Raw genomic sequence first — 27,008 nt, forward strand, 5'->3', positions numbered from 1 at the left:
AAGGTTAAATCCTGAAGGGCCCTGGTCTCATGGGACAGAGCATCCCATCAGGTCGGAGCCATCACTGAAAAGGCCCTGACCCTGGTGGAGGATAGTCTGGCTTCCTTAGGGCCCGGGACCTCTAAACTATGGTTATTCATGGACCTTAAGGTCCTCTACGGGACAGACCAGGAGAGGCAGTCCTGTAATGATTTTGAACATTTAAATTGGGGTCATAGTGCTTTAAACGTATAGTGGAGAAAGGGCCAAAGGCACGTCTGATGGTTGATGAACAAATGCAGCCATGTTATCCAGTGGATCATTTCCCTGTCTGGAAGCATGTTTTCCTACAAGGCCAACAGAAGGAGGAGACAAACAGCTGCCAGCTGCCTGAGCAGCAACTGAAAAGCTACGGCCAGTGCTAGTCACTCTGGGTCTTCTTGATGTATAGTTGTTTACAAGAAATAAAGTGCATTCCTGCACGGAATGTTAATTAAAAAATATGTTAGAACAGGGCTGCTGTGATCTGGAATAAAGGAACCCTTGTGCTGATTCAGTATGCAAGCGAACCATGGAGAGGCTGGGGAGAAGGCACCAGTCGAAGCTCTCTTTTTCGTTTGTTATTTACGGGGGAGGGGGAATCTGAGTTGTGTCATTAAGCAGAGGGTGGGTGGCCACCTGTCACGGATGCTTTAGTGGAGATTCTTGCATTTCAGGGGTTGGACTAGATGACCCTTGGGTCCTTTCCAGCTCTATGATTCTATGGCAAATCTAGGTTAAATAATGTTTTGCTTAAGTCCGAGCTACCAATTTTCTGCAAGAAAAGCTAGGATGCCACCAACTTTAAAAGAGGATTGGACAGATCCATAGTTTGTTGGAGGCAGCAGTGCTTTCCAATAGCAAATGATGGTGAAGACTGGAACCTGCAACAAAATGTTGCCTTTTGGAGTACAGTGGTACCTTGGTTTAAGAACTTAATCCGTTCCAGAAGCCCTTTCTTAAACCAAAGTGTTCTTAAACCAAGGTGTGCTTTCCCATAGCAGCGGGGGACTCAGTTTACAAATGGAACACACTCAACAGGAAGCGGAACATGTTCTTATTCCAAGGCAAGGTTCACAAACCAAAACACCTACTTCCGAGTTTACAGCGTTCTTAATCCAAGTTGTTCATAAACTAAGCTGTTCTTAAACCAAGGTACCACTGTATTCCTGATTTGGGTGCCAGCCAGCCAGCCATGCTCCCTTCCTGGATACTCCATTCCACACACCCCAACAATCAACATGTTGTGCCTAGTGAGCCTCGCATAAAGCCCTCTGTAACAAACAAACAAAAAACCCCACAATTGTACACCAGCAAACCTTTGGGTTTCCCCTGAGCATGCCTCTCACAGAATCCAGTTTTCTGTTAGTGAAAGGGGTTGCCAAACTTAATGGGACTTGTGGGCACTTTTAGAATTTGGGGGAAGTATTGTGGGCATCACCCCCCTATTGTTATTTCTCTCCCCACTCTCCAGCATCATGTTGCCATGCTCCCCAGCAGATAGAAAACACACATAGATCATTTGCTTTTCCACGGAGCCTGAATAAAAGTCAGAATCCAGTAGAATTAAAATTAAAAGCCTCTCGGCTTTGCATGATTGCCATCAAAGTCTGCCAAAAATATAGCATTACTGTAAAATAAAAACCACAGAAACAATGTATTTATGAGGGTGGGGGTGGGAGTGGCCCCCATAATACTTCAGGAGTGGATATGGGTCCAGAGTTAGCAACTGGGGTTGTATCTCTAACAGCGGGACTGGAAAACCCACTTAGCTTTTGCATAGGCATTGCACAACTTATCCACTGCTAGACTGGCAACTGCATCTTTAGTTATCAGATCTGTTGACAGTGATGTAAATACAGCAAACAAACTATCCAAGATCAAAGTAGATCAAAGGACTGGTGTGCCTCGTGCACCCTCTGCTGGTTTCGCAGCCAGTCTTTGAAAATGCTTCAAGAGTTGAGCGCAAAGCAAGGTTGTCTCTGAATTTGCCTCTGCAGTCCATAAGCAGCGCATGGAGAATGAATGCATGGGGTTTTAAAAATTGCTGCATTGTTTCCGAAGCCCCTGGGAAGCTAGTCCTCTTTGTTAACGGAGAAATCTGAGGGCTCCCTAGGACAAAAAACAAGAACACCAGCCAGGAATACCAGAGCGAAACAGCAGCCAGTAGGCTTGGTCTTTATTGAAGAGTGTCGCGACAGGACTCCCACCTGCCACAAGGTGGAACAAGATGGAAGCCCCGAACAAAAGGGCACCCAAACTTTTATTAGCTGCTAATCCCCATGTTACACCCCCCAAAAAAACTACATCGCTAATACATCATGGTTACATCATGAAAGGGGAGGTCTGGTGGCAGTAATTTGAGCATCCTGGACCCTGCCCCATGGTTCTCCTTGCCCTCCACCAAACACCCATCAAATGTAACAAAAGAGATATTTACATTTCCCTGTTTCCCAGCCAAGTTAATCACACCCTTTTGTCTTCATATGGGTTTGTTATTTCTGGAATGGCTACCTGTCTGGCACTCAGGTATCAGGATGCCAGGAATTATCACTCAGGCAGAGGGGCTGCTGAGTAGCTGAGCTCACATGTCTATATGAATTTCTGAAGTTTTCTCTGTGAGCCAGTACATAGATACATTTATCAGTGAATTCTTACATTTGGTGTCGTGCAGCAGAGACCCTTTGAATAGATAGGAAGAAACTGTGATGAAGTGTTTTGTGGGGACAAATCACAAAAGTGATTGTGCTGGTTTTGGTAGTGGGCTGCATGTGTATGATATCCGCTGAAGGGGCAACCCCCAAAAAACTATACATAAATTCCTGCAACATCTTTGCTATTGCCACTGGGGTGGGGGGTGGGGAGTATTAGTCACCCAATTGTCACTGGGAAAGAGGTATCAAACATCCAGGTCCAGCAAGCATGCCTTGCCTTTGTTGTAAATAAAAATATGCCCTTTCCCCTTATGGGGTAGCCAAGAGCCCATATAGAGTCCTTACATAGGTTCCCTATTGGTAGGAGAAAATAACAGAGGCCAACCAGAGAATATTGAGAAGCAAAGCAGCTAGTAAGCCTGATCTTTATTGATCTGTTGCAACAGGGTCCTCACTCACCACACGCAGGAGAGGAAGAGGACCCCCCAAAATGCCTTGCAAGAGCTTATAAAGACTTTTGAAATTCCCATTCTCTAGATCAAGACCACCCCCAGAAACATTATGCATACATCACAGAAGGGGTGTAACCTAAGACCACCCCTCAGATACATCCCACCTACATCACAGAAATTTAAATGTTGCTTTTCTCCTGTCACAGTTTATCTCCTGTCTGGCAAGTTACTTGATTGGATTGCCTGGGGAGCCTGGCCATTCTTTTGTAGTGGTAAAATACTTATTTCCTGGGCCAGGTCACAGGCTCACACCTTATTCAAACAGACATATCCTTGAGACAGGATTTGTGAGGAAAGAGACAATGGGGAGGCTTTTCCAGTTTAACCTTGCAGAGAAAGGATTTGGTCAGTTTAGGAATCAAAATGGTTCCAGGTTGGTCTTCCTGTGTTGATCTATGTATGTGCAGTTATGAACACTGTGATAGGAATTTTATGGTTTTAGATATATAGTAATGTTCATAACTGCACATACATAGATCAGCACAAGAAAGCCAACCTGGAACCATTTTGATTCCTAAACTGACCAAATCCTTTCTCTGCAAGGTTAAAAATGGAAAAAGCCTCTCCATTGTCTCTTCCTTTAATCTGTGTTTGAATAAGGTGTGAGCCTGTGACCTGGCCCAGGAAATAAGTATTTTAGCACTACAAAAGAATGGCCAGGCTCCCCAGAAAATCCAATCAAGTAACCTGCTAGACAGGAGATAAACAAGGAGAAGAGAAAAACAACATTTAAATTTCTGTGATGTAGGTGGGATGTATCTGAGGGGTGGTCTTAGGTTACACCCCTTCTGTGATGTATGCATGTTTCTGGGGGTGGTCCTGATCTAGAGAAGGGGAATTTCAAAAGTCTTTATAAGGCCTTGCAGGCCATTGTTCTGGGTCCTCTTCCTCTCCTGCGTGTGAGGGGAGTACCCTGTTGCAACAGATCAATAAAGATCAAGCTTACTAGCTGCTTTGCTTCTCAATATTCTCTGGTTGGCCTCTGTTATTTTCTCCTACCAATAGGGAACCTATGTAAGGACTCTATATGGGCTCTTGGATACCCCATAAGGGAAAAGGGCATATTTTTATTTACAACAACATTACCATATATCTAAGACCATAAAATTCCTATCACACCTTCCAGCTGCTGATCATGGCTAGTTGATGTCTCTGAAGATGTGAACACAAACTAGTTTCCAGAATTCTTGGGTTGGTGGGTACTTTAAATCTATGGTGTAAATGCAGCCTGAGTCTCTTTATGCTCTCCACAGATGTCCAACAACTACAGCAGAGATGGGGAACTGGATCCAGCCCTTGGGTCAGACACTTATCTCAAAAACCTCCCATGACTAGGGGCCATCAAGTGCCCCAGTTTTGCATAGTGTTTTGCAAGTCTCTACAGTCTTTTTGCCACTGGTTCAAGACTCTTCTCTTTCAACAAGCCTTTTAAGTGGGTATTTTGATCCCTGCTTCTACCTGTGTGGGATCTGAGTTTGTTTTTATATATGGAATTGTTTCATGTATGTTTTCACTTCATTGTGAAATCACTTGGAGGTGTGTTTTAGGAAGCAAGTCCTAGATGAAATCATGGTAATAATTCCTGACAATCACATAGTACCTTCTGAGTCCCATCTACCAGTTGAAATTAGGCCAGACCTGAGCTGGGTGTGTGAAAGCTAGAAGTTGGAGAAGCAGCAGGCTGAAGCCTGTGAGGGGGAGAGCGAATGCCTGATCTCTGTTTGAAGCCAAGGTTGGGGCTATGGGTGAAGCAAGACCTAAAGCAGTGTCCCATGGAAGATGGAGCAAGCTTGTTTTCTCCTGCTCCGGAGGGTAGAATTCGAACCAATGGCTTCAAGTTACAAGAAAGGAGATTTGGACCAAAAAACAGGGGGAAGCTTTCTGACAATAACAGCTGTTTGACAGTGGAATGGTCTCCCTTGGGAGGTTGTGGACTCCCCTTCCTTGAAAGTTTTTAAGCAGAGGTTGAATAGTCATCTGTCCTACATGATCTAGTTGAAATTCCTGCATTGCAAGGGGTTGATCTAGACCAGGGGTCTGCAACCTCTAAGACAAAAAGAGCCACTTGGACCCGTTTCCGAAGAAAAAAAAAACTGGGAGCCGCAAAACTCGTCATTATAAAAATAACTTTTTTGTCACTTTTTTATTATTTCTTTGTTTGACCCCTCAGAATTACTCCTCCTCATAGAAATAAATGTTAAATTAACAAGTTACCTTTGTGTGTGTGTGTGTGTGTTCTTCACTCCCCTTCAAAACAGTGACCAACGTACATGCCCCCTTTCAATGCAGTGACCAGCATACATGCCCCTTACAATGTAGCGGGCAGGCGGGCGGGAAGGTGACGTCGGGATGGTGCGTGACTAACGCACGCACCACACCCATGCGACGTCACAGCCAGTACAGCGCCTGCCACAGTGGGGAGTGTCGGGGCGCACAATGCGCCTCCTCCCCTCGCTAGTATCCGCCCTGGAGCCGCGGCAAAGGTGTAAAAGAGCCACATGCGGCTCTGGAGCCGCGGGTTGCAGACCCCTGATCTAGACGATCCTCAGGATCCCTTCCAACCTCTTAAAATTCTATGGTTCTGCTGGGGTAGCTCAGCCAGCAGAGCGCAAGACTCTTAATCTCAAGGTCATGGGTTTGAGACCCCTTGTGGGCAAAATATTCCAGCATGGCAGGGGGTTGGACTAGATGACCCTCAGGGTCCCTTCCAACTTTACAATTCTACGGTGCTACGAACGGTCATTAACAGGGAGCTTCCTATGCCCCTCACATCACTTGCTTCAACGCACGCCAGGGTGTGCACCTGCTTTCACGTGCACAACGATAGGGGGGAGCGTGCATTGACAAGTTAGGGCTGAGGTCTAAGCAAAGATCCCCACGGGAAAAGGGTGGTGGGCTTTGCGAGGGAAGAAAACAAGGCCCTGGAGGACTGCGCTGCTCCGGCGCCATGGCAACGCCGGGTGCCCCTCCCTCACAGAACCGAGCGCGAGAGGCTGCGGGTCATAGACGCCGCTTCGCAGGCAAGAAGGCCGCCCCGCTCGGAGGGTCCGTTCTAGGAGTCTGTGCTTTTCTCACCCCCCGCAGCCCACCACCGTCTTCGGCTGAGGCGGCGGCGGCGGCGGCGATTCTTGGACGGGGGAGGAGGGAGCGGGACTATCCGGAGCCATCCGCCGAAATGGTGAGCGGTTCCCGGGAGGGGAAGGCTCGATACCCCCAGCGGGGAGGCCCGGGGACGTCCCCCAAGCTCCGTTTCGCGACGCGGGCGCCCTCCGCCCCCGCCACGGGCCCTTCTTCCAACCGCCTCCCCCCGTCCCCACCGCACCAGCGGCGACCATTTTCTTTTAAGGGCAGCTGCTCGCGATGGGAGGGGGGGTGACGCCATTCTCAAGCGCCCCCCCCCTCAGGGCGCACCTGCTGGGTTGATGCCGGTGGGGAGAAAGGGGGCGCTGGGTTAGGCGTGGGGCAGAAAAGGGGTCACGTAGGACCTCCTTATATTTCGCAAGCCGAGCCGAAGCTTTATTGGGGTGGCTTCTCTCGCCCCCCCCACCTCCTCTATAGCCCATAATGCGAATTTAGGAGCTTATTATTCTGGAGGTGAATGTATAAAGACGGGGATGCCCTAAAAACTGGTAGAGATTATTTATGTTTGCAAGAGCCTTGGCTCAGAGGTGGAATTTATGCAAAATCCCAAAACTTGCAATAATAATAATAATAATAATAATTATTATTATTATTGTCACACACACCCCTTGCTGAGAGCCAGAGGTCTATTGTGTAACTGTCCTGTTATGCCCTCTACAGAGGATTTCCTTCGCTCTCACGTTCTGGTATATAACATTAATAATACCAATAATAAAGGTGTTTTTTTATAATGGGAAGAGGTTGAAGGGTCTCCCGCTTCATGCCTGCTTATTTATATCTGCCCATATAACGAAAGGTGGTTTATTTACCTTATTTTGTTTGGGTCATTTGTCAGCAGCAGGAAAGGAGGTTTATTTACATTTTCATGTCCTGGTCATTATTATTTTTTGACAGCCACAGGAAAGGAGAAGTGGGTATGTTTGTTTGGAGATCTGGGCGCCCTGTGCTTTCTCCTTGGAAATGTTTTTCCCCCTGTCTCCATTGTCAGGTAGCAAGGGACTCTGTGTGTGTGAGTGTGTGTTTGTATACACACACTTCTTCCCTGTGTGCGTGATAGAGAACTGTGCTGCATATTCATTGCGGTGGTTTTTTCCCTGTCTGGTGCCCCAGAATGCAGTGAAACAGCGCGCGAGGTAGTTTAAGGAGTGGCAGAATCTGAGATAATGAAAGGAAAATACTGTGTTTTTAAAAGCAAATGCCTTTCATCACTGCTGTTTTGTGTTCGTTCCGTAAGGTGCCCTGGGAAGATCAGCTGTGTCTTCCAGGTGGGCACCTACGTACTGCAGCAGGCACTGCAAGAATGGGTTTTGAGGGGTGCTTTTATTTATTTGTTTGGCTTGCTTCCCTTTCATCCAACCCCCCCCCCCCACCTCCGTGGCTTAAAATAGCAGCAGAATGTAGCAAGCATATTTAAGGAAACAGAACCGCGATTCAGCTTTCATCATTGGTGGGGAGACTGTAGGACTGCAGCTACCAGTATATTGTTGGCACTCCTTGGTTGTATAGGGCAGGAGTAACCAGTGTGGTGCCCTCTATAAAAGAATAGAAAACATTTTGTGCTATAACTCCCGTCAACCTGGGCTACTGACCCTGCTGACTGCGAGTGATGGGAGTTGTAGTCCACTCGATCTGGAGAGCACCACCTTGTGTATTCCTGGTATAATGCATTAAAGGGCTTCAAAGCACACGTACAACAATCATTTAAGGTAAGCCAGCCTGATCTCTGATAGGGAAGGGAGATGTGTCTGAGAGAAAGTTGCTCCCTTGAGGCACATAGTTGTCATGGCTGAGGTGACCTGGCCTAGAGACATTTCTGGATTATGCTTATGCAGCCTGATCCTGTGTGTGTCTTTAAGGAAATCCTAGTGAGTTCAATGGGACTTCCTCCCAGGTACGTGTCCTTAGGATTGCAGCCAATAAACAACACCAGGACTTGCCAGGTGCTTTGTCTGGAAAGGTTTACCCTTCAAATGAACTTTAGTTGTATTTTTTCCTTCGTCATTTGTTAGGGTTCTTCCAGATAGGATTTTTGGTTTCTTTTTGGGATGCGTATTGAATGTGCATTCATTGAATAATAGAAACAATAAACAATTGTATGCCAAATACAACAGTAACACTAATCACGTATCCAAATGAAAAGGTTTTTTGTCGTATATATCATATATTAGTGGCGTAGCATGGGGGGTGCAGGGGGGGCCGGCCGCACCGGGCGCAACATCTGGGTGTTAGGCTTAGGGGTGCAAATCCATGGGTTAGGGGGCGCAAATCCACAGGTTAGGGGGCGCAAATTACTTGCCTTGCCCCGGGTGCTGACAACCTACGCTACGCCACTGCCATATATTCCCAATTGATCAAATTTTGTGTTTTGTTATTCCAATAAAAACAAACCGACTCCAATTTTCTACAAACTTAGCATCTTTCTATCTGCCTTCTCTTCCTCTTAAGTTCATCATTTGACCATATAGCCCATTTTCCACACCTTAAAATGTGGTTTAGGTTTTTTTCAGTTGGGGCAAATTCTCATCCTAGCTGCCATTAATAAAAAGACTACCATTTCAGAATCTTTATTGGGAGGCTATAACCAAGGATTTTCCTCATTTCTAGTAAAACAGCTTCCTAGCAGGACTTCATTATGGGACATTCCCATATGGTTGTTTTTTTTAAAAAGCCAAATATGCTGATTTGGCACACCTGATTCTGACAAGCCATTTGGTATGGGCAAGCTTGCCAGTCCTCAAAGGGTCTGCTACTAGCCAAGACAGCAAACTGGGCAAGGGGGCACTGTCCAAAGGTTGTACCTCGAAGTCCCCATACTGCTTCATCCTTCCTTCTTGCTTCTAACTAATTGTATGGTGCTCAACCAACCATGGTGAAGACTACTGTCAGGGCACAGGCTCGTTTTATCCTTTGTAACATCTTGCAATTCTGTTTTCCAGTTTTGTGGGAGGTATACTACCCCTAGGACTCAGCAGGCACCAAACGTTTTCCAGAAGCATCAGAACAGAACGAAGAGTGGGTGGATTTAGAAAAAAAAAATGAGAAAGGAAAAGTGTGTCCTGTATAGCAAAGCTAGACTTCAATGTAGGTCTTTGTCTGGGGGGGGGGGAACCCCAGGCGGCTGTTCCAACCCCTGCGACTCACTACCGTACATACGGATTGTTGCCTGCCCTACCATGCTCATAACAGAGAAAAGAGCAAAGTCACTTGGGCACCTTTTTTGGTCCTCCGTGGCTGCCCTCTGATCCTAGTAGCTCTGCTCAGTGTAGAGGACAAGTCAAGGCACTTAAACCTCCCCTTTGTCCTTTGCTGTTAATTTGATGGCATGTGTTTTCTGTCTTTGTAGGGGGAGAGGCTTAGTTTTCTTTTCTTTCTTTCCTTTTCCCGCTCAGGTGAATTTCACAATAGACCAGATCCGTGCGATCATGGACAAAAAGTCCAACATCAGGAATATGTCTGTGATTGCTCATGTTGACCATGGCAAGTCCACGCTTACAGATTCATTGGTGTGTAAAGCAGGTATCATAGCTTCAGCCAGAGCTGGTGAAACACGATTTACTGACACACGGAAAGATGAGCAGGAAAGATGCATCACAATCAAGTCTACGTGAGTATTGCTCACATTGGGCATAATGGCTTTGGCAGTAAAACACAAGCCATTTGCAAATTGTGTGTTTGAAGACAGTGGGCTTAAACTGGGTCTAGTTCAGTGGTTTTCCTCTTAACTGATTTAATTGTGCACATTGAAATGACGGTTGCTGGGTTTTTCTTATTATTGCTCTTATTAAAAACAAAAAAATCAAGAAACTACAGAAGGGTTGGATTCCTTGCCTTCCTGTTAAAACAAATACCATGAGGAGTCCTGTGGCAGCTTAAAGATTGACAGGTTTATTGTGGCAGAAGATGTGTGGAGTGTGATCCTTAGTATTCACACACACACACACACACCATAAACATAAGGGGCCAGAGTTACTGATACAAATCATAATGATTTTGGCACTGAATTACATGTATGTAATGTATAGGAAAAATGAAGGCTACAGTTTCAGGCTCATTGTATTGACCTTGAATCTATATGTTATCCAGTGTACCCCCCGCTTCAACTCAGCAATTTCAGTATACAGTCATACCTCATGTTGCGTCTGCTTCAGGTTATGTGTTTTCGTGTTGCGTCCTACGGCAATCTGGAAGTACCGAAACGGGTTACTTCTGGGTTTCGCCGCATGTGCAGAAGCGCTGAATCGAGCTTTGTGCATGTGTGCAGACGCAGCACTTGGGTTGCATCAGTTCCGTGTTACGGATGGGCCTCCAGAACGGATCCTGTCTGTAACACAAGGTCCTACTGTACTTGGTTTAATTTGGCCCTAATTAATATTTATATCCCACATCTCCAGGATGTTGTTCTTGCGGCAGCCTTAATATTTTTTCCAAAATTAACAATGAAACGAGTTTTTAAATCTCATTCATAAACAGCTGAAAACAAAGACGTTAAAAAACATAAAATCAATATCCCATTGGCTGTGCCAGGAAACTGAATGCTTTACTAAAAAGGGAAATCTTCATTGCCCTCTGAAAACTCTCAAGAGAGTTGACCAGATGCAGCTCTGCAAATGAAGGAATCCAATGAGGGGATGCTACCATCACAGAGACAGATCTAGTCTCTGCTACCTGCACTTCCACAAATGCAGGGACCCGATGCAGTGCCTCCTTAGCTAGTCTTAATGCATGTAGGGCAGGATGAGGAATTCAACATAGTTCTTAAAACTGGACTTCCAGTTCCATCAACCCGGGCCATTAGCCACGCTTGTTTGTGGTTGATGCAAGTTGGAATCCAACACCATCTGTACGACTGCCTCCAAGTTCCCCCTTCTTGGGACATACCTCAAGCCTCAATGCCTCAAGTTCAAAGTGCCTCAAGCCCCAGCTGTGGTGTTTATTGAAATGATGCATAAATGTAAATATATTTTGGGGAAACCCTCCATCTCTTTTGTAGGGCCATTTCTCTCTACTACGAGCTCTCAGAAAATGATTTAGCCTTCATCAAACAATCCAAAGATGGCTCTGGCTTTCTCATTAATTTAATCGACTCCCCTGGGCATGTGGATTTCTCCTCTGAAGTCACAGCAGCACTTCGTGTCACTGATGGTGCTCTTGTAGTTGTTGACTGTGTTTCAGGTAAGTGTGCTAAAACTGGGGAACTGTAATTGCTTGTGAGAAATCTGTTGTTTGTGAGGCAGCCAGTAAGAGATAGCAGGGGATAAGAATCCTTTGAGAACAGGTGACTGTGTTTTTAGTATTTTGCAATTCGGCTCATAGAATAATGAAGTTGCACAGTTGGGAGGGACCCCAAGGGTGACAATCCCAGCCTTTCTACCAAGTGAGTGGAACAGGACATTGTCTCTTGCATAGCACAAGGTTTCAAAGGCATAGCATGAAGTCACGGGCAAGATCCTGCTCCTTGGGGAGGAGGAGTGACCTAGCAACCAGAGACCTAGCAACCAAATGTTGGCTAAGATGGCTGGTCAAAATTTGCAGATCCCTGTTTATGTCTGCGCAGCACTTTTAAATATGTACCAGTCACAAGTATTCTAGAAATTGGAATAGGTGCTTATGTGACACGTGGCTGATGTTTCTTGTGCCGTCTGTTAAGCCCACAGGTTAATATAAAAGGAAGCTGAAAGCATAGTTCCTGCATTGTGCACAAAGTACAGCATGGAGATTCAATATGGATGTGACAAGCCCAGTATCTGTCTGCTCCTTAGTAGTGAAATTCACTGGGTAACTGAATGACTATCAATCTAAAGTACATCATGGGATGTCGTGAGGCACTAAAATGTCGTCCTCAGCTCTTGGAAAAGAAGTGGGCTATAATGCTAGCAAACCTCTTCTAATAATTTATATAGAGTGTGCTGAGACCTTATTATAGTTGAGGCTTTTAGCCTTGAGAATTTGACACACATCCACCCTTTTAAATAAGGAAATGCTTAGCCCTTACCATTGTGAAAATGACCTTCAAAATGTGTTTGGTGACTTCCCTGCAGCTCAGGAAGCTCAACAAAATTTCCTGTGGTCAAGGCTTCAGAATAATCTGTGTGACTTACAAAACGTACACAGTGTATGGAATTTCAGCAGTCTGCAATAGCCTGAATGCTATGGGATGCAAGGGTGATGCTCTAGCATTATTTAACAGTCTTGTTTTTGTAAACTGGCACAAAATCAGTTCACTAAGGTGGTAGCTAAACCTTTTAAATGAAAACAAGTAAAACCAATGGTTACCCATAGCTTCAGGTTGTTAGGCAGCAAACCATCTTGTTGATCCTTCTTTTCACTGAGTTGAAATTTTCAGGGCAGACCTGGGCTGACCTCTCTACAGTCAGTTCTGCTGCAACAGGTTTTCTCTGGAAGCAGGCTAAGCAAACACTGCCTGTCCACTTTCTCGCCTAGGGGTTTGTGTGCAGACCGAGACTGTGCTCCGCCAAGCGATTGCTGAGCGTATCAAGCCAGTGCTGATGATGAACAAGATGGATCGTGCTTTGCTGGAGCTACAGTTGGAGCCGGAAGAACTTTACCAGACCTTCCAGCGTATCGTAGAAAACGTCAATGTTATAATATCCACTTACGGAGAGGGTGAAACTGGACCCATGGGTAATATTATGGTAAAGAGGACTTACGTTGACATTGGAGTGGATCTGAAAACTATTTTTGGAAGGGTCAAATCCTGCTACACCAAGCTAGCGCAGAAGTTATTTTTCTTGCCTACCTGTGCAAAAACTGTTCACGTGAGAGCATCCTGCTTGTGGAATTTGCTGCTGCAGTTTCTCTGAGTAGCTCTTGCAAGGTTATACTATTCCTTGGGGAGAAACCATAGCTCACTGTCAGAGCACACTCCATTCAGCAGAGGCCCCAGAATCAGGTCTTGGCACCTCCAATTTGCAAAAAAAGGGGGGGAGATCTGGTACCAGAGCTCGGAAAGGCATTCTTGTACCTATGGGACCGCCTCTCCTGGTATGCCCCACAAAGAAACCTACGGTCTGCAAATAAAAACATCCTGAAGGTCCCAGGCCACAGAGAGGTTAGGCTGGCCTCAACTAGAGCCAGGGCCTTCTCGGCTGTGGCTCCAATCTGGTGGGACGCTCTGTCACACGAGACTAGGGCCCTGCGGGACCTGACATCTTTCCGCAGGGCCTGCAAGACAGAGTTGTTCCACCAGGCCTTTGGTCAGGGCGCAGCCTGACTTCCTCCCCTGGCAACCTGCACAGAATTTTAGTTAACGGTTGCCATCAATTTGATTTTAATTAATTTTTATAATGAAATATTTTTAGAATATTGGATTATTTGATTGTTTGATTATTTGATTGTTGTTAGCTGCCCTGAGCCCGGCTTCGGCTGGGGAGGGCGGGATATAAATAAAATTTATTATTATTATTATTCCTCTGCTGAGACCTTGGAGAGCTACTGCTAGTTGAGGAGGCACTACTGAGCTAGATAGGCCGGTGCTTTGACTCAGAATAAAGCAGCTTTGAATGTCTCTTCTACTACAGAGCTCCTGTTTGAGCAGTTATTTGTGCAGGCAAAGCCATGAAAAATAGCACTATTGGCATTTTTTTTGTCTCGGTGGAGAAGCCACATCAACACCCTGCAACTGACTTGAGTCCCTTTTAAGCAGAGATGACTAACCTTTGGCCCTGCGGATGTCATTGGACTCCAAATCACATCATTCCTGACCATCGGCCATCTGGCTGGGGCTAATGGGTATTGAAGTCCAACAGCGTCTGGAAGGGCACCTGTTTTAAAGCATAGGTGATGATTAAGCTGTGATATGGATGCCACAGATTGCTTTTCTGGACAAGATCAGGCTACAGTCCAACCTGCCTCTTGTGCTCTACAGATCGGTAGTCGAGGCAAAACTGCAGGCCCATTCTTGGGTTGCCACCCTCCAGACCTCTCACGAAGGAGGCATGTTGAGAAGGGCAATATGTAAGTGGGGTACAGAACACGGTGTCTTTAATTTATTGAATGCACTTTAAGCACTTTTTGGTGGCTACTCAAGAAGTACATACTAGCCAAAATGGTTTGGCCCCAGATGATGCTCATTTTGATACAAGCCGCCTAGATTTCAGTGGAATGTGGGTATGTTTAGGGTTGCATTTTTGATGTGTTCCTGTGATTAAAAACAGACCCTCCCTCCTTCTGTTTGTAGATTGATCCAGTCATTGGTACTGTTGGCTTTGGCTCTGGCCTGCATGGTTGGGCTTTTACTCTGAAACAGTTTGCCGAGATGTATGTAGCCAAATTTGCTGCCAAAGGGGAAAAAGCACAGCTGCCAGCAGCAGAAAGAGCCAAGAAGGTAGAAGACATGATGAAAAAGCTATGGGGAGACAAGTGAGTAAGGGAATATATATTTATGCATAGCAGTTGGTGTCACCCAGATAAGTCAGTTTAGGAATCAATCGTTCTGTGGTGTGTACTTGCATATATAATGCACTCACCTGTGGGTTTTGGTTGTTCCGCTTACAAAATCAAGATACTAAATACCTATGATAATTAAAAAGTGGTTAGGTACTGAAAAAACTAGAAATAATGTCAATGTGGCTGTGACAACTGTAAATGTGTATTTGATATTTTTCTGCTTTGTAAATTAAGAAACAGAGGCAGTAGGATATGGCGGGATCACTGGCGCTTTGCTTGATGAATTGAGAAGTCCAAATAAGATACCTTCTGTTTCTTTTTCAGTTCCTCAACCTTTTCACTGTATGTAAAAAAATAAGCCTTGCTTTTTAATTTAGGTATTTTGACCCGGCAAATGGAAAATTCAGTAAATCAGCAACCAACCCCGATGGAAAGAAATTGCCACGGACTTTCTCCCAACTCATCCTGGATCCTATTTTTAAGGTGAAACTCTGTTCGACAAAAATAGTATTATCACCTAAACTTGAGAATTATTCCCTCCCTCAGTCTGTTAGGAGAACTCCCAAGAATAAGCTATTCTTCAGGGTGCTGAAGAATAGAGTGAAGGATCCATGAGAAACCTCAGGCCACTTATTGCCAGCAGACAGGCTTCCCTAGTCTTGATAAAACATCCCTGGAGTAAATGTATTTGCAGCAGCTAACTAAGCAGGCTGATTCCCCTCCCCCCACCTGTGCAACACACATCAGTTAAGTTATAGAGTGCTTAACCAATGACATGAATGTGCCTTAAAGCATACTGCCAGGGGACCAGCTTATTGACCCGTCCACTGACAAAATGTTAAGCTTCCAGAATCATGAACCTAGCAGGATCTGCAGAATGTAAAGTGTCCTTGAGTATCGGTAGCAAGCTATAAGATATGGAAGCTCTTCTGCAGCCTTGGGTGGAGATCATGTTTAGCCTATGGAAGTACTGCACATTCAGTAAACCAGGCACGTAAGCCCTCTTCAAGCTGTAGTGATGCTGTGAGGATGGTTGTGCAGGCTCCTCCTCATTAGCATTCTTCCCCTGTATGAGTTGGAGGGCAACTGTTAGAAGAAGAGGCCTCCTGTAGCCATGGTGGCTCCTGAACCCTGATTTTCCAAGGTACAGGAGACTCCTTGCTTGATGCAGTTACCTTCCAACTTTTGGTGGGCAAAGAGAATGACAACAAGGGGGTGGAGCGAATCCACTTATTCCCCCCCCCCCATGGATTACAGGTTACAGATTAAGAACACCTTAATTAATTAAACTATGTGACAACACCTGTCTCTTAAAGTGACATAAAGGAAATCCTCATTTGGCTTGACTTTTCATTCAACTTATTCCCCCCCCCATGGATTACTTATTCCCCCCCCCCCCATGAATGAATGAATGAATGAATGAATGAATTTATTACGGTCATAGACCAGAAGAAAGGAAAAAAAAAACACATAAAAGGCAGCAATAATTTACAAGGGAATGATGGTGTCAGTTAAAAGTTGTAAAATTATACATAAAAACAATACACATATACTCACACACCCACACACACACACATATACATACTCATATGTGCACTACAGTATATGTATGGGCTTAAAAAAGAGGGGGGCTTATCCAGGGGTCAGATCTTTTACTTTTTTACAGCTAATGCCCTCCGCTTGATCGCGGCCGCAGAAAACTTGGCCACTTTCAGTGTTACTTCTGGGTTTTTGTCTCCTAGTAGGATTTTCAGCCGCTGAGATTCAGATCGACCTGGAAATTTCTGAACGATAGGGGAGATAAACAGCAACCTGATATCCCCGTAAAGGTCGCAATGTAACAGCACATGTGAAGCCGTTTCCACCTCCTTCAGACCACATGGGCAAACTCGTAACCCTAGTAGGGAACGATAAAATTTAGTTTGTACAGATTCCCCCCCCCCATGGATTACAGGATTACAGGTTACGGATTAAGAACACCTTAATTAATTAAACTATGTGACAACACCTGTCTCTTAAAGTGATGTAAAGGAAATCCTCATTTGGCTTGACTTTCATTCAACACTCTTCTCGGCAGCTGATTGATGGCATGCTAGATCGACCGGGCAAACAAAATCTCTGTAACATACTTTTCGCTGTGTAGGTCTTCGATGCCATTATGAACTTTAAGAAGGAAGAAGCGTCCAAACTGATAGAGAAACTGGACATCAAGCTGGATGCTGAAGACCGAGAAAAGGAGGGGAAGCCACTGCTCAAGGTGCTTTGATACCGTGTGTGTCTGTGTCTCGGTGTCCCTTTTGGCACAGCTGTGCTAAGCAGCACCTGCTTTGCAGACAGAAAGTTGCAAGTTCAGTCTGGGGTAGCACGACAGGAAACGGCCTGGGGCACTGGGGCATGGCCAACTTTATATATTCTTATGAGATGGGCGCTGGAAGAGTGACATCGCATTTCTGAAGAGGAACGTCGCTCTTCCAGTTTAGCCAAACAAAGAAACTAAAGGGTGAAACAGTAGCTTGAGCTGTGTTCAATGTCTGTTTCCCAGGCTGTAATGCGTCGCTGGCTGCCTGCCGGTGATGCCTTACTTCAGATGATTACCATCCACTTGCCTTCCCCTGTTACAGCGCAGAAATATCGCTGTGAACTTCTGTATGAGGGACCGCCTGATGATGAAGCAGCTATGGGTAAGATGACATTCGCAATCCAAGGCAGGAAATGACTACTTTCCAAACCCTTGAAATTCCTGACTATATCTTTTTTTTAAAAAATTCCCCATCATTATTTGCACTAGGCTCTGTGTTCATTGGCAGATGTTGGCCTTCTCGTTTATGACACTGTATAAATCTTTTAAGAATAGGGAGTGAGACCTGATGGTGTAGCAGGACCTGACACACTTAAAGGTCCTCAGCTGAACTATCTTGGAACTATTATATAAGCAGCCCTCTACCAAACATGCTTCCCATTTCATTCACCTACAGTGGTACCTCGGGTTACAAACGCTTCGGGTTAGAAACTCCACTAACCCGGAAGTAGTATCTTGGGTTGAGAACTTTGCCCCAGGATGAGAACGGAAATCGCGCAGTGGGAGGCCCCATTAGCGAAAGCGCGCCTCAGGTTAAGAAGGGTTTCGGGTTAAGAACATATCTCTGGAACGAATTAAGTTAGTAACCCGAGGTACCACTGTATTTGGATAGACTTTGCTTTTGTGCAATTAGTTTCCTGTGCCCAATTGATCGGCAGCATATAACTGATTTTTACATTTCATTTTTAAAAAGGAAGGCAAATCCCCCATCATATCATCTCAGCTGAGTTCAGAACTGCCTGTGAGTCACCATCTTTGCATTGCTTTGCTGCAGGTGTTAAGAACTGTGATCCAAAGGGCCCTTTGATGATGTACATCTCCAAAATGGTCCCCACGTCTGACAAAGGTCGTTTCTATGCCTTTGGGCGGGTCTTCTCTGGCATTGTTTCCACAGGCCAGAAAGTACGAATCATGGGGCCAAACTATACCCCAGGAAAGAAGGAAGATCTCTACCTGAAGCCCATTCAAAGGTAGATAGTGATGGCGTCATTGCTTTTGGAGGTCGATGCATGCAAAAAAAATCAATGTTATAATATATGTATATTTTTGTTTTATGGGGGCGGGGAACCTGATAAGAGGCAGCAGCATTTTTATTTTTTCTGAGAATTTTTTCTTTATGGCATGCCCAGTATAACTTTAGTTACTGAGAGATATGATAGACAGTTAAAAGGGCAATTAGAGAGAATACCTTTTATGTAAAAAGGTTGGGGTTTTTCCTAAAAAAAAATTAAAAAATACTTCCGATGATAAAATAGATTGTTACCCATCCTCTGTCTTTGTAGAACCATTTTGATGATGGGTCGTTATGTTGAGCCCATTGAGGATGTACCTTGTGGCAACATTGTTGGCCTAGTTGGTGTTGACCAGTTTTTGGTGAAGACGGGCACCATTACCACCTTTGAACATGCCCACAACATGAGAGTGATGAAATTTAGTGTTAGCCCAGTTGTGCGGGTTGCAGTTGAAGCAAAAAACCCTGCCGACCTACCAAAACTAGTGGAAGGTCTAAAGCGTCTCGCCAAGTCTGACCCTATGGTCCAGGTGAGTGTTAGCTGTAACTTTGTGAATTATTGGTTTGCAGTGGAGCTTTGCTGGAAGAGAGTTTTTCGTTAATAGCATTTGCAAGCATGCCACTCAAGGGAAGCAGCTATAGACTTGCTCAGAACTCGGGACAGAAATTTCAAAATAAAGCAATCCAGCCCTTAACATTCGTAGTCAGCCTATGTCTTAATATTCATTTGGCCACTCAGCTTCTTCCATCGGAAGACTGAATAACTGCCACTTTGTGAATAGTGGGGTGGGAAATGTGTAAGATCTAGCACGTCCACAAATACTGTACCTTCCAAGAATGGGGATATTGTCAGAGTGAAAGGGTGAAATGATATCTGTGGGGAACTTGTAGTAGTGTTGCAGTCAGGAAGAAAGCCTCACCACGTCATAAGAGTCAAAAACTAATGAACCCAGGAAGAATTTATTACCAGGTTAATTTTGCAGGGTGTGGTCTGAAGGGACATTTTGCAGCATCCCTGCTTAAGCTAAGCGGGTCTGGTCAGTGTCTGGATGGGAGATTGCCTGGGAACCCAGGTGCTCCAAAATAGCAGGATGTAAACGGAAGAAATAAAACACGTTTTCCCAAATAAGCTTCTCTCACTTGCTCCAGAGTAAGTGAAGATTCAGTTGTAGAGTACTGGCTTTTAGGAAGCTGCCTTCTCTTAGCTGAAGATTGAATTCAATCAGAGTAAAGTTTCCATAATTTTTTAACTATTGTGGAGTTTCAGCTAAAGAAGAAAACTGTGTTTTGAAATGGTTAGGGAAATTTGGGGACAACTTGGTACTAAACCTTTCCTGTCGTCATTGGTTCTTACCTTTCTCATTAACACGTGATAAGGACAGGATGGTGGACATTGCTGCTCCCTTTTACTACAGATGCATCTGGAAGAATATAAACAGGACAGGCAGTGACTAAGGAAGAAAGGTCCTGACTGGATGGGGAGGGCGTGAATGCCTGTATTCAGTGGTGATGCAAAACCATGGTGCAGGACGGGCATTTTGAGTCCAGAGGCCAAATGTAGCCTTTTTATCTGGCCCTTGGGACTTTTTTCAGGCCATACCCCTTAACAGCCCTATTCCATACCCTCCTTCAATATTTTTGCCTGGCTGGAATGTGTTTTTGAGCTCTGGCAATGTCTCTTGGCTGCCGGAATGAGGGGGGGGGTGTTTGTAGAAACTAGCTTACTGCACAAAGGTAACATTAACCATTGGGTGTTTTGCCCACTTTTGCCTCTGGCACCAGAAAAGGTTGATCAGATGTGGCCCCTGGCCTGAAAAGAAAGGTTTCCTACCTCTTCGCTTTACAATAACTTAGCGAACCTCGGGTTTGTAAGCTTCTCCCTCACCCAAGAAATGTGAAGCTTCTGGGCATGACAAACTGTACCTTCCCGATTTGTCTATATATGAAGAAACTGGTTTTTACAAACCACAGTTCACAAGCCAGGACATCAAACCAAAGTTGTATGTCACTGAAATCTCTCACACGCAAGGAAATGGGGAGAGAAGCATACAAGCTTGAGGCTTACCACAGTGCATGATTGTTGCAACAAGCTGTACAGTGGTACCTTAGTTTACGAATTTAATCTGTTCTGGAAGCTCGTTCTTAAACCGAAACCATTCTTAAACTGAGGCACGCTTTCCCTAATGAGACCTCCCGCCACTGGTGCCCTTCCACCGCTCAGATCCCGTTCTTAGACCAAAGCAAAGTTCTCAAACCGGGACATTATTTCCGGTTTTGCGGAGTTTGTAAACAGAATCGTTCTTAAACCGAGGCACCACTGTAGTTATGACTTCTGAATGTGGTCACTGTGGTGAGAGGTTATAGTGTTTGTGTAGAAGACAGAGCTCCAACGCAACAAACATCCATACTGCTAGTGCACTGTTGATCTGTGCTTTTAAAGACTTCTGTACAATCCCTGAGCTCTGTAGGAATCTTTGAAATTGTAGGATGTTTTGTTGTCAAAACACATTTTTATTAGAAACAATGTTCCCCCTTCCAAGCTCTCAGGAAGGGATGTGATAACAAGTCTAATAAATAAATACAAGCATATTTATAGATAGACCTTGGTCTTGGGTAGTACTCTTTCTTGTGTTTTCAAAATTAGGAAGCATTTGTCTCCCCTTCTTCTGTGTGGTGGGGTGGCTCTGTTTGAACCGAATGCTGCACAAGCTATAGAGCATGGCATAAGTGTTAGAAGTGGTGCATTTTACCTGGCAGTACCTTGCATTTCACAGGTAGGTGCAATGCTTGGAGGTCAGGGGTGGAAAGCACATCACAACCTAAGCCCAACTTTTCCCATGATGATTTCTGCATAACAGTTGTGGAAAGGCCCAATGCTTTGATCTTTTGAAAACGGCTTGGCAGAATTGTAGCACATTCTGCAGCATGATAAGGTTTTCATAACGTTTTCCTCCTGAAACAACCTAATAACCAACTTTTCCTGTTCACCAGTGCATTATTGAGGAATCTGGAGAGCACATCGTTGCTGGAGCTGGTGAGCTGCATCTGGAAATTTGCCTGAAAGATCTGGAAGAGGACCATGCCTGTATTCCCATCAAGGTATGCAAACTCACCTGCTGTGTGGGCAGGGTTAGAACATGTAAATGCCAGATGGACTGAAAATATGATTTTTTAAAAAATGGAAATTAGATATCGGGATTTGGTTTTGTGCCAAATAAATGAGACCTGTGGGTATGGGGCAGTATACAAAGTTAATACAGTGGTGCCCCGCAAGACGAAATTAATTCGTTCTGCAATTTTTGTCGTCTAGCGAATTTTTCGTCTTGCGAAGCACGAAATCCCATAGGAATGCATTGAAAATCAATTAATGCGTTCCTATGGTCAAAAAAAGTCCAAACAAAGCCAAATTTGGTACAACAACAGTTCATTAACTGCTCTTTAAAGTCACACATACTGTAAAGAGCAGTTCAAAAATTTAAGGGAAAATAAATTAACTTTATAAACAAAACATGTCTTTGTTTTTAGTCAAAGAAAAAAAGTCGCGAGAAGTTTTCGTCTTGCGAAGCAAGCCCATAGGGGAAATTCGTCTTGCGAGGCAAATCGCGAACGGAAAAAACTTTCGTCTAGCGAGTTTTTTGTATTGCGAGGCATTCGTCTTGCGGGGCACCACTGTAAATAAAATACAGTTCAGTAGCCTGAAAATAATGAAAATGGAGTCTCTTTATATGACCTGCGTACACTTAAATTTGAAGGGACGCGGGTGGCGCTGTGGGTTAAACCACAGAGCCTAGGACTTGCTGATCAGAAGGTCGGTGGTTCGAATCCCCGCGACGGGGTGAGCTCCCGTTGTTTGGTCCCTGCTCCTGCCAACCTAGCAGTTCGAAAGCACGTCAAAGTGCAAGTAGATAAATAGGTACCGCTCCGGTGGGAAGGTAAATGGTGTTTCCGTGCGCTGCTCTGGTTCGCCAGAAGCGGCTTAGTCATGCTGGCCACATAACCCGGAAGCTGTACGCCGGCTCCCTTGGCCAATAAAGCGAGATGAGCGCCGCAACCCCACAGTCGGTCACAACTGGACCTAATGGTCAGGGGTCCCATTACCTTTACCTTTAATTCTAGTAATTCATGCTAGAGCCTAAATCTGGCAATTAAATCTGTAAAACACTCAATGTTGCCTCTGTTGAGGATGTCTGACTGCCATATCTGGCCTGGTGTGCCATGTATCCCCATCTAGGGGCCACACATGTTATAATGAGGCTCCAATTTTGGTATGTGTAGTGGGGGACATGCTCCGTCACTCTAGCTTGAAATGAACATGTGAAACAGGGTAGTAAAGGTTGATCTCAGCATAGAATGAATTTGTAAAGTGGACTCAAATTTATTTGACACTCTTCTTTTGCAACATAACAGAAATCAGACCCGGTAGTATCTTATCGGGAGACAGTCTCTGAAGAATCGATCCAGATGTGCTTGTCCAAATCCCCCAACAAGCACAACCGGTTGTACATGAAAGCCCGCCCTTTCCCTGACGGGTTGGCAGAAGATATAGACAAAGGGGATGTCAGCTCCCGCCAAGAGCTGAAGCAACGGGCTCGGTACCTGGCCGAGAAGTACGAGTGGGATGTGTCTGAAGCACGGAAGATCTGGTGCTTTGGTCCCGACGGAACAGGCCCCAACATCCTGGTGGACATCACCAAAGGGGTCCAGTACCTCAATGAAATAAAGGATAGCGTGGTCGCCGGATTCCAGTGGGCAACGAAAGAGGCAAGTCTGCCATAAAATTAGCACTTGATACGCAAGATGTTTGAAATTATTCTGTAAATTTTACAGCTGTCAGGTTCAATCCCTAATAACTCATGGCTTGTTTTAAATAAAAAGATTTGAGGTAGAACAAGAGAGATTCCTAGGCAGCCAGTACTGGGCTTGACAGACCTCAGTGGTATGTTTCTGTTTAGGGCTGTTCCATATGCTTTTAAGTAATTCCCCACCTGTTGCACTATGAATGGTTTCACTTGGATACAAACGGACTTAAAACACATTGTTTCTGTGAAACGTCACCTACTATCTTAATTTTCTTTGCTGTGCATAAGGTGTTTGATGCTAAGTTTTTTCATTATTATTTGCAAGCCTCTCTAGTGGCAGGAAGACCTCCCAACACTTTAATGGTCTGTAATGTTTTTCTTCTGCACAAGTAGCAACTTAACTCTTTTTCTTTTGCCAATTAAAACAAGTTTAAGCATTAGGATGCCAATAGTACTGCAGTCAGAAGTCTTTTCCTTTCCACTTTTGACTGTTGTCTTTTGCAGGGCGTTCTGTGTGAGGAGAACATGCGGGGAGTTCGCTTTGACATCCATGATGTTACTCTCCATGCTGATGCCATCCACCGGGGTGGTGGGCAAATCATCCCAACTGCAAGGAGGGTTTTGTATGCCTCTGCCCTGACTGCCCAGCCCCGATTGATGGAGCCCATCTATCTTGTAGAGATACAGGTATGTCACTGGACGGGTGGGTTGTCCCTGCTGAGACTTTGAAGCAGGAATCAAAACTCCTGTTCTTAGTTCTGAGGTTTCACTGTCACAGTGGACTCAGGTCCACTCTTGTTTTATCCCACTCCTGCTAGAACAAGAGCAGTATTGCTGGCTTCTAGGAAATTCCTCTCAACCCCCAACAGATTTCGTTTTTACTACTAGCCCTGCTTGTGCACAAATGTGCAGCTGAAGAGCCTCATTTGACATACTATGAAAGAACATGAGTTTTAAGCATGTTTCATATTAACTATCTTGGACCTTGGCAGCATTGGCTGATTCCTCACTAAGGCTGCAATTCTTGCCCTGCGTACCTGGAAGTAACCCCAACTTTAGACTGGACGTGGTATGGATTGCAGCCTTCATCATTTAGTTTTGTCTTCCCATTTAAGTGGAGAAATCTAGTCTGCCACCAAAAAAGCAGCTAATTTGCTACTTAGTCAGGTGAGACTTTTGCAGCATAAAATTGAATAATGGTTTATTAATGTATATTTATTAACTACCAGAGCAAAAATGCTTTTCTTCAAGATGTCACATGGAGCTGTCTTTGTATTAAGATCCTTAAGTGCTGCTCTAGTGCATTTTATTGTAAATAAAATAATTTAGTAGTATAAAATTCAAGAGGTCCTGTGTCTTATAGTTAATTGTTGATGAAAGGAGATACCACAGACTTTCCTTTGAGCTGATGGGAAAAATCTAAACAGCTGCCTTTCTTCCCTAGTGCCCAGAACAAGTGGTTGGAGGCATTTATGGTGTGCTGAATCGAAAACGCGGTCATGTTTTTGAAGAGTCCCAAGTAGCTGGGACGCCCATGTTTGTGGTCAAAGCATATCTGCCAGTTAATGAGTCTTTTGGTAAGAGATTGACTGATTTCATGACCTTATCAAATCCCACTAGGTGGTTCATACCATTCTTCCAGTTAAGTCACTAGTTTTGGGGGAGAATACAATGAAATAAAAACTAGCATTCTTGGCTCAAGTATTCCTGCTTTCAACTTTGCCAGGAAAAGTAGCTGCCCATAATGGAGTAGTACCTCAGCCTGGGAGGGAAAATGACCCAGAAGCAGATATGAGAAGCTGGACATTAGAGTTAAGGAACAGTCAAATTGTATTCTGGATAGTGATACTAGAGTTAGGAAGCGGACTTGTGCTGAGTCAGACCATCGGTCCATCAGTTCCTTCACTGACTGGCAATGGCTTGCCAGGATTTCAGGCTGGTGATGATTCTGAACCCTTACTTGGCAGTATCAGAGATTGAACCCAAGGCTCCCTGCATACCAAACAGATGCTCTTACTACTGAGCGACAACCCTCTCGTAGGAGTTAAAGAAATGCAGCAAGGAAGAGGTAGGTGTAGAAGAGGAAAGAAATTTAAGCCAGATTGAACAAGCTTTTCCTGTTGGTATGAATTTAGCATTATTAATGTTGCGTCAGATAAACTTGCTAAAGGTGGCTAAGTAAGAACTTTTGTTTGAATGAAAGGTCTGACAGAGGATACTGTAAGGGGTGTTCTAAGCCTTACAAGTTACTCATTTTTTTCATCTCCATAGGTTTCACTGCTGATTTGAGATCCAATACCGGTGGCCAGGCTTTCCCACAATGTGTCTTTGATCACTGGCAGATTTTGCCCGGAGACCCCTACGATGCTAATTCACGACCCTTCCAAGTCGTGGCTGAAACACGCAAACGCAAAGGCTTGAAGGAAGGTATTCCACCTCTGGACAACTTCCTAGACAAATTGTAACTACAACCTCATCCAGGTCAGGGGTGCCTATTCTAGCACTCAACTTCATCACAGAATTGGATTGCTTCACAAAGCCAGCAAAGGAGTGGGAAACTGAACAGAAAAACTCCAAACATCTAGCAATTATGTCATGTTCACCTAATGAGAAATAAAAGTATGTGTTGAACCGCTTATCTGGTGAAATTCTTGTTTCTGCAGTAAGCAGGCTTCCCCACTTCTCACTGGTATCTATTTTAAGAGCCCTATACTGAAACAGAATTCATTTTGCAGAGACCTTACGAGCTCTTGTTGCAAAATCACTTGAAGGCCTTTAATCTTATTTGCAATTGCCCTATTACGTACAAACAGTAGCTTTAACAGATGAGAACTACTGCCCTGGAGACACGTTTGAGACTTGAGTAAAGTTCTAAACCATCTACTTGCAGGAATTTTTTTGCAAAGAGCTGTATTTCAACCCTGAAAAATGTAAGAGAGACTTCCAATAAAAGACAGTACCTGAGTTAGCGAATTTGCCTCACCTCCTGGGACCTGCAGTGCTACAATGCTGCAAGCTGCTCAAGGACTGGAGGTCTCAAACTAGCAAGTGGTATGGCTTTAAGGTCAACCCCCCACCCCACCCCCGGATACCAGGTTACTTTTAATAACTACAAATTAGCAGACACATGAAGGCTGGCACAATGCAAAACCCATCATGTGAGCTAAGAATTGACTTAGCAGAATGGGATGCTTGGAGGTAGAATGGAAAAAGAAAACAATGAATGATACCAGTACTCACTGAAAGCAATAGACTGTATTCAGCTTGAAGTTTGTTCAGTGAATCTACCCTGAGCAAAACTCAACAGTTAAGGTCCATTAATTTAGTGGGTCTACTCTTGAGTACAGTGGAACCTCGGTTTATGAACTCTGCAAAACCGGAAGTAGTGTCCTGGTTTGCAAACTTTACCTCGGTATAAGAACGGAAGCCGAATGGTGGAAGGGCACCAGTGGCTGGAGGCCTCATTAGGGAAAGCGCGATTCTGTTTAAGAATGGTTTCGGTTTAAGAACGAACTTCCGGAATGGATTAAGTTTGTAAACCAAGGTACCACTGTAAAACTAAATTCTACCCAGTGGTTTAAGTTTTCAAAACATCTGAAGTGTAACCACTACTGGATATCTCCTCATTTCTGCAAGCAAATGTGTCTATAAAATGGCAACAGAATATCAACAGTGTGGTAAAGAATCAGAAGTAGCACTGTAGTATTTAGCCATACAGCTGAAAGTATTAACAATTTAAGCATAAAAAGGTGAGAATGCAGTGAAGAACAGCAACAGCCTTTCAATGCTATGGCTCATTACCTTTTTGCAAATTAAAGGAGGGGCTTGGAGGTACGTGGCTCTTCAGAACACACTGGTTAAAATTCTCTATTACTACTAATAGCACAG

General features: G+C 44.5%; 1 protein-coding gene across 1 annotated transcript; it reads left to right on the forward strand.

Moving 5' to 3' along the window:
• Positions 1-6,116: 6,116 nt before the first annotated feature.
• Positions 6,117-25,756, forward strand: LOC309542873 (elongation factor 2-like). Its single transcript, XM_082241849.1, has 15 exons — positions 6,117-6,362; positions 9,715-9,929; positions 11,316-11,497; positions 12,767-12,978; positions 14,523-14,704; positions 15,109-15,214; positions 16,875-16,988; positions 17,274-17,412; positions 18,085-18,280; positions 18,593-18,851; positions 21,313-21,420; positions 22,729-23,082; positions 23,625-23,807; positions 24,565-24,697; positions 25,392-25,756. The coding sequence occupies exons 1-15, from the start codon at positions 6,132-6,134 to the stop codon at positions 25,583-25,585; spliced, it is 2,808 nt and encodes a 935-aa protein (XP_082097975.1). The 5' UTR covers positions 6,117-6,131; the 3' UTR covers positions 25,586-25,756.
• Positions 25,757-27,008: the final 1,252 nt, after the last annotated feature.

This window comes from Podarcis vaucheri (genome assembly GCF_965113315.1).
Source record: "Podarcis vaucheri genome assembly, chromosome: 11".
Classification (NCBI taxonomy): domain Eukaryota; kingdom Metazoa; phylum Chordata; class Lepidosauria; order Squamata; family Lacertidae; genus Podarcis; species Podarcis vaucheri.

Bases quoted from the DNA above. Each gene is read 5' to 3' on its own strand.
- LOC309542873 (XM_082241849.1), top strand. From the start codon at position 6,132: ATGGCAACGCCGGGTGCCCCTCCCTCACAGAACCGAGCGCGAGAGGCT. The intron at 16,989-17,273 runs GTGCTTTGATAC...TCTGTTTCCCAG, and splicing joins AGGGGAAGCCACTGCTCAAG to GCTGTAATGCGTCGCTGGCT. The intron at 24,698-25,391 runs GTAAGAGATTGA...TCATCTCCATAG, and splicing joins GCCAGTTAATGAGTCTTTTG to GTTTCACTGCTGATTTGAGA.